At 54.2% G+C, this 10,575-nt stretch overlaps 1 protein-coding gene across 1 annotated transcript; it reads left to right on the top strand.

The window, feature by feature from the left end:
• Positions 1-1,639: 1,639 nt before the first annotated feature.
• SPR (sepiapterin reductase) lies at positions 1,640-6,549 on the top strand. The gene is made up of 3 exons (XM_016948761.2): positions 1,640-2,122; positions 2,701-2,991; positions 5,738-6,549. The coding sequence occupies exons 1-3, from the start codon at positions 1,819-1,821 to the stop codon at positions 5,926-5,928; spliced, it is 786 nt and encodes a 261-aa protein (XP_016804250.1). The 5' UTR covers positions 1,640-1,818; the 3' UTR covers positions 5,929-6,549.
• The last annotated feature ends 4,026 nt before the right edge of the window (positions 6,550-10,575 follow it).

Below are 10,575 nucleotides of genomic sequence, written 5' to 3'. Positions count from 1 at the left end.
CCCAGGATCACTTCATTGCCATCCTTTGTTCCCTGTGTGCTTATCCTTCCCAGTCCTTTTCCCTTTACTCAAATGTGTCCAGAAAGCCCATGAGCTACATGAAGTCTTATTGTTCCCAAGCTTTTCAAAAAGCTTTACTCACTCCAGTAACTTCCATGCCATTAAAGTGATGACTGGGATGACAGAAACAGTGTCTTCATAAATGTATCCATTGAAATGTGTTTGGTGCTTCCTTTGTGTGTATCTCTCAAAAATCAGCTTTTCAAATTTGGTGAAAAGCCAAGATTGGGGGCTCAATAATCTAGCAAATTTCTTAATGAGAAAGCCCTGCTTCTCTATCACACACCTAGTTGATTGAGTTGTGTGTCTCCCCTCCCCAACCTCTAAAGACATGTCTACTTGAATCCTGTGAATCCCAACAAGTTTCTCATCTCCATCTGAGACCACCTCAGCCTGGACCTTATTGTCCATATCACTATCAACATTTTGATCAAAGCCATTCAACAAGCCTCTAGGAAGTTCCAAACCTTCCCACACTTTCTTATATTCTGAGCCCTCCAAACTGTTCCAACCTCTGCCTGTTACCCGGTTCCAAAGTCACTTCCACATTTTAAGGTATCATTACAGCAGTACCCCACTCTCAGTATCAATTTACTGTATTAGTCCATTTGCCCATTGCTGATAAAGACATACCTGGGGCTGGGTAATTTATAAAGAAAAAGAGGATTAATGGAATCACAGTTCCATTAATCTGTGGATTCCATTAATTAACACAGTTAATTCCATTCCATTAATTAACACAGTTCCATTAATGTCTGGGGAGGCCTTACAATCATAGTGGTAGGTGAAGGGTGAAAGGCGCATCTTACATGGCAGCAGGCAAGAGAGAGCTTGTGTAGGGGAACTCTCACTTATAAAACCATCAGATCTCATGAGACTTATTCACTATCATGAGAAGAGTATGGGAAAGACCCGCCCCCATGATTCAATTAACCTTCCACTGGGTCTCTCCCATGACACATGGGAATTGTAACACATGGGAAATATAATTCAAGATGAGATTTGGATGGGGACACAGCCAAATCATATGACCTGCCAATATTTATTATCTGTCTGTTTTATTTTAGCCATCTTAATGGATATGAAGTGGTATCTTATCCTGTCCTTTTAGGGACAGGAGTCAGAAATCTCAGAGAAGCAGGGGTTACTGGTGGGATCACGGAGCTGCTCAGAGCCTAGTAAAAGGGAAAGGTTTTAATATCATTTGGAGCCACTGTGGTTCTCCCAGAGGAAGCTCCTGTCATCCAGAGAGCGGTGAGCTCCCAAACAAGCAGAGACTTCAATTCCTAAACAGGCATAAGCTTCATTCAGGGTGTTCACTGGCCACGACCAGGGACGCCCAGCACCCAGTGCAGGGCCTGCCCTGGAAGAGGTCAGTAGTGCAAAGAAGTTAGGGCTGGAACTGGGAGGAAATTCGAGCATGCGTCCCAGCCAGAGGCTGAGCTTGCGGGCGAAGAACACGGCAGCGCTGGGAACCGGGCTAGGGCTTTCCGTGTGGGCCGCGCCTGCCGGCCCTCTCTGTTGTCCCACTTGGCACGGACTGGGCTACCGCCCACGGTTTGACTTCCGCCACCAGCAACCAAGGGAACCAGATCCCAAGGGAACCAGCACCCCTGGGCGCTCGCGGCCCGAAGCCTGAGGTTCCCGCCCCGCCCCGGCAGGGCGGCCCCGCCGACACCCGTAGCGGTCCCGCCCCCCGCGGCCGCACCGCCTCCTGCCTGGTCTCGGGTGCCAGCGCCGCCGGCGGAGAACAGGAGCATGGAGGGCGGGCTGGGGCGTGCTGTGTGCTTGCTGACCGGGGCCTCCCGCGGCTTCGGCCGGACGCTGGCCCCGCTCCTGGCCTCGCTGCTGTCGCCCGGCTCCGTGCTTGTCCTTAGCGCCCGCAACGACGAGGCGCTGCGGCAACTGGAGGCCGAGCTGGGCGCCGAGCGGTCTGGCCTGTGCGTGGTGCGGGTGCCCGCCGACCTGGGCGCCGAGGCCGGCTTGCAGCAGCTGCTCGGCGCCCTGCGCGAGCTCCCCCGGCCCAAGGGGCTGCAGCGACTGCTGCTTATCAACAACGCGGGTAAGACCCCGGGGCTGGAGCGGACTCCCCATGTGAGCGCCCACTTCCTCCACCGCTGGGGAATTTAAGGGCTACTCCTAGGGGGTCAGATAGGACGCCTAGAAATCTAAAGCCCTAGTTGTTCCAGCTTGAGTAGCAAGTGGAGGCGAGGTGTACAGGAAGGCTCGGTGCCGTCGGGACAACAGGCTGCCCCCACTTCCTGGAAGATTGGCCAGCCGGGTTTTCCAAAGCGCCTGTAGAACTTTCCCGAGCCCCTTGCTCTGCGCCCTCTGGCGGAGGCCTGAGTCAGGGCTTGGAGTCTCCAAACAAGTAAACTCTCTGCTTCTCCAAAGGACCCCTAGAGCTTTCCTTCAGCCCCACGGCAAGGCAGGTGCCTTCTCATTCTGCAGCTTGGAATGGCTGGGTTCCCCAGCTGTGTCTTTCCGCAGAGCTGGGGAAGAGAGAAGCCTCTTCAGAAGCGCTAGGCAGCTTCCTCCTCTAGGTCTGCATGGAAAGAGGATATCTGGAGGAACTTGGGAGGGCTGGGGAAGAAGAAAGCCCCGCCTGCACTGAGTTACTCCTAAGGGTTGGTTTTTCAGGCTCTCTTGGGGATGTGTCCAAAGGCTTCGTGGACCTGAGTGACTCCACTCAAGTGAACAACTACTGGGCGCTGAACTTGACCTCCATGCTCTGCCTGACTTCCAGCGTCCTGAAGGCCTTCCCGGCCAGTCCTGGCCTCAACAGAACCGTGGTTAACATCTCGTCCCTCTGTGCCCTGCAACCTTTCAAAGGCTGGGCGCTGTACTGTGCAGGAAAGGCTGCTCGTGATATGCTGTTCCAGGTCCTGGCGCTGGAGGAACCTAATGTGAGGGTGCTGAACTATGCCCCAGGTAGGTGGGAAGTCCTGCCGTCCCTGTCCTCCAGAACCCACTGGTGCGCCTCTGGGGGCTGGGCAAGCGGCCTAGTCCGCCCCCTCCAGGAAAAAACCCACAGGATTTTGTCCTTGAATCCTGACCCATCACCCCTTAGGGGAAATACAGACCCAGGGGAAATAGAGGTGGCAGGGGCCGGGGATACTGGTAGAGAGTGAGGAGTTTCTTGGACTGGAGGGTGGGGCAGGAAGGTCTGAGGTATTAGATGGAGTTTGGGAGAAGACTGGGGTTTGAGTTCTAGGCCTTCCTCATGTGAAATGGGGAAGACGCTCCCTGCCTCACAGGGCACTTGGGAAGACTGAATGAGATACTGTATGTGAAAATGACCCTGACCTGTGAAGTGTTGCCTCATTGTTAAATAGGACTGACTACACTGTATTGTCTGCATATGTTTGCTTGCCTCCTTCCCTTCCCTGACAGGAAAGCCTTTGCACTATGCAGATGTGTGTTCCTAACACCTAGCAAAGCACTACACTAAGGCAAGCTGCAGGACATGCTAGCTGTGTGGAGAGCAGACAGACTTTGTTGAGTGCTGACCATCCCTGGCCGAACTGTGCTGGAACACTATTGAGGATTCTGGGATAAATAGAATAGAGCCCTTGTTCTCATGAACGCCAAAGGACAGGAAGTCTTGTGATACTGGGTCTAGTTTCTGATGCCACAGCGCCCCTGTCTTAATAGTGAGGAGTCTCTTTTAGGCTTGAGGTTGCTGCAATCAGAAGGTGGTGACAGAGCAGCCATGGAAAGCCTGAGCAACTTGGGCAGAGATCCAGTAGCCTGTGTCCCTGGGGAATAGGGTCAGGCTCCCTGGGCAGACAGGTAGAATGGCCTGCACAAAGCACAGACGTGGCAGGGCTGGATCCCACCTTGCTTTCAAGTTCTTCCTCATGTTCTCCAGTACTCCAGCCCCTACCACCCCTGCCCCCCAACACACATGCACAATTATTCTCGCAACCAACATTCAACTCATCATCCACTCTGAGCTCAGCCCAAGGATTTGCACAAACAACAGTGACCAAATGTAAGCTACAGCCAGGAGCAGAGCAGACTCCAGAAGTCCACATGGCTGCGTTTGGTCTCAGGAGACTGCCCTGGGCATTATGAGGGAGCTGAGATTTTCAGGAGGTCCCCCGGGCCTGAACCAAGGCGGAGGCCAGTCTGGTTTTCATTTCGGTCTCAGGAAGAATGTTCTAACAGGTGCTCAGAGATAGAATGGGCTGTTTGGAAAGGCAGCAAGTCCTCTCTCAGCAGGGATGCACAGGTCATTGGAAAATAGTCAAGGACCAGGAGATAAATTCTCCCTCCAACCCTGGAATTCTCTGATGTTCTGCCCTCGAGGACCATTAACTGCAAATACTGGGGTGCATGAGTGATTCCTATGTGAAGAATAGAACGTGCTTGCAACAGTTCAAGAAGGGAACAATTCCTTTAGGTGGGGAGACTAGAGATGGCTTTATTGGAGGTAGCTGAACTGGACATTGACCTTGGTTGTTGGCAGATGGAAGGCATTCCTGATGAAAGGAAATAAAGGTGCGAAGGCTCACTGTGGGCGTGGCAGGTCTTCGGTTTGCCTGTAGAGTAGGTGTGCCCAGAGGAGGGCAGACTAGGATGCCTTGAGTATTAGGCCAGGCTACTGGGAAGCTGTTAAGGGGTTTTGAGCGGAGGAATGTTGTGATCCCAGTGATGTTTTTGTTTGTTTGTTTATTTGTTTGTTTGTTGAGATGGATTCTCACTCTGTTGCCTAGGCTGGAGTGCAGTGGCACGATCTCGGCCACTGCAAGCTCCACCTCCCAGGTTCACGTCATTCTCCTGCCTCAGCCTCCTGAGTAGCTGGGACTACAAGCGCCCGCCACCACGCCCGGCTAATTTTTTGTATTTTTAGAAGAGATGGGATTTCACCGTGTTAGCCAGGATGGTCTCAATCTCCTGACCTCATGATCCACCTGCCTCGGCCTCCCAAAGTGCTGGGATTACAGGCGTGAGCCACTGCGCTCGGCCTAGGCTCAGGCAATTCTAGTGCCTCAGCCTCCACAGTAGCTGGGACTACAGGCATGTGCCACCACACCTGGCTAATTTTTGTATTTTTAGTAGAGACAGGGTTTCACCATGTTGGCCAGGCTGGTCTCAAACTCCTGACCTCAAGTGATCCTCCTGCCTCAGCTTCCCAAAGTGCTGGGGTTGCAGGTGTGAGCCACTGCAGCTGGGCCCCAGTGATGTTTTAGTAGAATGAGTTTAGTAGAGGGCTACAGAAGGAGCTGAGGCAGGGAGAGAAGCAAGGTTGTAAAAAGGGCCTGATTGTCGGGATGTATAGATGCTGAAGGGTCCTACCTGGTGCCTGGTTGGCTGTGGGGATGATGGGGGAGGGAAGGAGGAAGTGATGGACGTTTTGAGTCTGGGAAAAGAATACTTCATTAATAGAAATGGGAATGTCAGGAGGTGGTGCTGGTTGGACAGGAGATGAGAATCTTGGTTTTAGACATGGTAGTCTAGAGGGTCCATGTTCAGTGGGCTTTTGAATTTCAGTCCAGAACTTGATGGTGACAAACTGGAGCCTTTGGCAACCCTGACCACACATTTCAGCCAAGACGACGTGTTTCCTCCGGCCAGACCTGACTCAGCCCCACCCCCGACATGAAACAGGGACCTGAAACCTTCTGTCCCTGCCTTGGCCATGTTCCCTCATCGTCTCCTTTTCATCCTCTAGGTCCTCTGGACACAGACATGCAGCAGTTGGCCCGGGAGACCTCCGTGGACCCAGACATGCGAAAAGGGCTGCAGGAGCTGAAGGCAAAGGGGAAGCTGGTGGATTGCAAGGTGTCAGCCCAGAAACTGCTGAGCTTACTGCAAAAGGACGAGTTCAAGTCTGGAGCCCACGTGGACTTCTATGACAAATAAGCCCATGTTTTTGGCTTCCTGAACCTTTTCACCCCCACTTTCAGACATACCCCAGAGCCCTGTGGCTCCCCACACCCTGCCATAGGGGCAGTCCTGCCTTACACATAGAAGCACTCATGCCTGCTGCCCTGCCCTCAGGCACAGCCAGCTGTGAGCTCCCAGGTCGTTGACCTTACCAGTTGTCAGGAGTCTGTGCTGTGCACCCTGGGTTATAAGGAGGCTTAGGAGAGAGGTTATGGGTATTGGTGTCTCTGTCCCCAGGAATAGAACTTAAGGGGTGGGAAGAACAGGAAAAGAAGCTGGAACACAGAAGAGAGGAGGCTGTGTCTCTTGCTCATAGCAAGCCTGTGGGTAGAGGAAAGAGTGATCTGGTGTCGAATAGGAGGACCCATGTAGATTCGCAGATGGCCTGGATGGGAGGAAGGGCAGACGGTACATGTCCCAGCCCACATAGATGCCCCTTGCTGAGGGTAGCAGGACCTTCTGTTGAACTTTGTGTCCTCACTCTGATGTCTCCTTCCTTCAGAATCTACCACCCCTCCCCCAGGCTGGGAGAAGGGGCTCCTGGGTGTCTGTATACACGCCAAAGGCAGATACAAATAAAATACAGATTGTCCTTTCTTCATGCTTGCTTTCTCCTCTGATACAGGGCCTATGACTGACTGCCTGGTTCACTGGTCCCAAGGTCACTCCCAAGGCAGTTAACGCAAAAGTGAGGTGTTGTCCTTATTTCCTAGGGAGCTGTCCCGGGGCCATCTGCCTCCAGTCATCAGGCCCCACTCAGTGGCAAGCCCAGGTCCAAAGTTGCCCACGATCGGCATGCCTGCTTTTTTGTGCTGTTGCTCACGCTGACCCCAGCCTTGATAGCCCTTTTCTCACCCTGGGCTATTCAGAATACCCATCTTTTAGGGCCCAGCTTACAGCCTGCCCTCCACATGGCCCTAAAGCCTGGGTCCTTTCCCCAACTCTGTGGATTGCCAATTCCACCCCCGTCCACGTGGCAATGCTGTGAATGGATGCCAGCTGCTATTGGCCCTTTTGGCATTGTCCATCTGGCCCATGGTCCAGGTCCTCAGTGGGGTGGGCTTAGGACCAGCATGCCTTTGGGGGAGATGGGCAAGATTCCAAGAAGGGGAAGCTCTGAGAAATCAGGGCTGCAACCAAGCCAATCCTTGTGCAGGTTGGTAGACATAGGCTGGGCTGGGAGCTCCACGGCAGTGGTGGTCTGCAGCCAGCACCCTGGCCCCTGGCCATATTTGGGAGAAGGAAGCCTGGTCCCCTGCCCGCTGACTCCAGGACTCAGCCTGCCTCTGAGTGTGCAGAAGGGAACTCCTCCTTGTGCTCAGCAGAGGGCGCATGGAGGCCACGCCTTTTGCTGAAGGGCAGGCCCTAGGCTGAAGCTGGCAGTGCCCTGCCTGCTCCCCTAGGAGGGAATGGGCGAACTCTTACCTGGTCCAGCAGATGCCTTGCCCTCATGCCCCCATCGAAGTAGAAATCACTGGGCTCAGGTTCCTGCTCTGCCACAGCTGGTAACCCAGGGCAAGTTTCTTCTCTGTGCCTCAGTTTCCTTATCTGAAAAATGTGGATTATAATGGCACCTACCCTGAAGGGTTATTTTGAACATTAAGTGACCTAATGTTTGTAAATGTTCAGCACAGTGCTAGCATTGTGGTAAATGCCCCGTAGATGCTAATATTATTTATTGCCTTTAAATATCAAGATCCAGCTCATCCTGGAACTCTGCTGGAAGCCTCCTCTCCTCTAGACAGTTCAGACATCCTCCCCTGGCTGACTTGAGGCAAAAACTCTCACTGTACTGCCCCTATTCAGCCTCCTGGAGGTGAGGGTGGGGTCTGGTCTGGATACCTTGTCTTGGATTTACAGGAAAATGTGTGAACTTTGGAGTCAGGAACCTTCAGTCCCACTACCTTGTCTATGACAGAGATGCTGTGGGGTGTTGGGCAGAGCCCTGCTCTCTCTCTGGGCTTCAGTTTCCTTAGAGCAGTGAACTCCAAGATTCTTTCCTGGACACCTTCGTCTGAGGTGTTTCCAGTGTGGTGAGGCCATGGATTATGGCAGCCTGGGCTGCCTTTCATGACGTGGTGGGTGGTGGGTAGGTTTCCTCACCAGGCCCCTTGCTCCTGTGGGAGTGTGAGGGTGGGCAGTGCCAGTCCAGCTCCTTGTGGATGATCATCAGGGTTGACTCTGTACCTCCCCTCTAGGCTGGTTGGCCAGGGGCTTAGTGAGGAGTACCGCTTGTCCCCACGAGGTGGCGAGGCCCTCCCATGCCTGACATTTGCCTTCTCTGAGCCCAGAGATGTAAGAGCTTTGGAAGTGCTCTCTTGGGCTATCTCTCCCTGCAGCCCAGGATTCTGGACTCTCGGGCCCCCAGGGAATTGGGGAGATCAGAGATGGGCAGCATCACTCTTCCTGTCAGGTCCCGAGGCCTCTTCAGTGACCCACAGTCTCTGCCCTCAGGGATTTCCCAGACCTTGCTCCCAGCCCTGGACTCAGCCTCCCCAGGTCCACCCACACTGAGGCATGGAGGCTTCTGTGGCGGCCTCCAGGCCATAAGCAGCCACCCTCCAGGGGCTAACCATCTGTGTTCCCCGACCGCATGACCTGGCCTTGGCCACCGCACACATGAGCACACGCAAGTGCACACATACAAATACATGCCTGCACATGCCCAGGGCCCAGCTGCTGGAGCGAGCAGGGCCATAGATGAGCTAAAAGACAAACAAGGTTCCTCTTTGTCTTTGGTGTGAGAGCGCTGTGCAGTTTTTGGTTTTGTGTTTAATATACCTGCACTGGGGCCAGCAGCTGGCCTGCAAGGAGCAGGGGCAGTGAGGGGAATATTCCAGGCCAAAGCCAGTGTCCAAGAGCATGACCAGCTGGGATTAGTCTGGTCAAGAGGTTCCCCCGAATCCCCAATTCCTGTCCTTCCTCCCATGAATACATACGTGTGCCCCCACACCCAGGCTGGTGCTGAGTCTGTTGTCAGCCATCAGGGTCACCCGCCCGGGATGTACTCCATCCTAGCATCTCCCCGTGCCTCACCCCAGAGAGCTGAGCCATGGAATGCTGCCTCCTGGCCTCCTTCACCTTCGTCCTTTCCCATAGAACATGGCCTCATAGGCTAGCATGCATGCGATAATTCTGACTCATATGGCAGGTGAGCACACCCAAAAGCGCCCAGGCATGCCCTCGCTACTGGGCTCCCGTGTGATGACAGGGAGGTGGGTGAAGATGACTCCAAGTCCCCTGGGGTAGAGACCCCATGAGGTGGCACCTCTCCAGCCCTCACATCATCTCTCAGTGATCTGGGGTGTAAAAGCAGGGGAGTGGACCAGAAGCCACTAGACAGCTTGCTGGAAACCAGCTGAGGAATCACTCTGAACCTCTGGGGTTAGCTGGGGGAGCCGATGGAGGGTAGGGCTCTGAGCCTGGAGCGAGCCATCCTTGCCCCACTCCCCAGTCCTGAGGTCTCCCACCTGTGGTGCTGGGAGGCGGGGAGCAGCACAGATGTTGTCTCAGACTTTTGAAGTAGAGCCCACTCCCACCAGGGAATGATTGTTACTTCCCAGCCAGCCTCCCCTGCCTCACCCTTTGTCTCTCCTTTCATCCATGGTAACTCCATCTTCAGCCCTAAGAGCCCTTCGTGTGAACCGGGAGAGTCCCGGACTTCTTTTTTCAGTGAGGAGCTGGGGGAAAGGAGGAAGGGAGAGAGAAGGAAATGCCTATCCCTTGGGGGCTCCTCCCCCAGCTGACCTCAGCGGCTCAGCGTGGTTCCTCAGCTAACTAACCTGAAAGCTGTCTAGCAGCCTCTTAGTCCACAGGACTGCCAAAGGACAGCCCCAGATCCCCCTATCTGACCCCCAGGGCAGGAGCCCTATGCAAAGGACAGGGACAGCTGCATCATTTTGTGGAACAAAATGAGCTTTTTCTAAGAGTCCCTCCTTGAGGCTTGCCCAGGTGACACACGAAAGGGACCAGGGGCAAAGTGAGGAGTTGAGAGGAGGTAAGTTCCCTCTCTGCTCTGGAGCATCCAGGCAGAAAAACAAAAGCAGACACCGTGAGAGTCAAAGACGGAGACAGGGCGAGCTGGACAGTGAGAGAGGAAGATAGAGAGAGGGACAGAAACACAGGGAGGAAACAGGCAGAAAGATTCGAAAATGTAGTAAGACAGATTTAGACGAAGGGAGAGAGATGGCGGGAGAAGCCACACACCCTCACACACTCACACACGCTCATACTCCCTCTCTCTCTCCCCCCTCCCTCTCTCTCTCACATACACACACTCACACACACACACACCCCGGGCATGCACTCACGCAGCCGCCCTGAGCCTTGCTGGAAATAATCCCGTTCGCGACGCCAGGGCCTCAGCTGCACAGGCGTTGCCGAGCTGTTACCTTGCACATCTGTCAGCTCCAAATGTAGAAGCTGTCATAGGACAGTGTGTGTGTGAGTGTGAGAGTGTGTGCATGCCTGTTCCTCCCAGAGAATTCTGAGGACTTGGTCGGCAGAGGGAGATTCCCAAGGGCCCAGAGGCTCTCCAGGAAGTCCAAGCCCTGGAAAGCAGGTCTGCTCCTTCCCTTCCTGCACAGGGAGTGGCCACGGGGCCGCCCAGCTTTATGAGATAGC

Source organism: Pan troglodytes, chromosome 12 (genome assembly GCF_028858775.2).
Source record: "Pan troglodytes isolate AG18354 chromosome 12, NHGRI_mPanTro3-v2.0_pri, whole genome shotgun sequence".
NCBI lineage: Eukaryota > Metazoa > Chordata > Mammalia > Primates > Hominidae > Pan > Pan troglodytes.
This window is presented reverse-complemented; position numbering and strand designations above follow the sequence as displayed.

What these genes read in the sequence shown, in the direction of transcription:
- SPR (XM_016948761.2), top strand. Translation starts at nt 1,819, where the DNA reads ATGGAGGGCGGGCTGGGGCGTGCTGTGTGCTTGCTGACCGGGGCCTCC. An exon ending in GCTGCTTATCAACAACGCGG is followed by an intron (nt 2,123 to 2,700) that starts GTAAGACCCCGG and finishes TTGGTTTTTCAG; the next exon opens with GCTCTCTTGGGGATGTGTCC. An exon ending in GGTGCTGAACTATGCCCCAG is followed by an intron (nt 2,992 to 5,737) that starts GTAGGTGGGAAG and finishes TTCATCCTCTAG; the next exon opens with GTCCTCTGGACACAGACATG.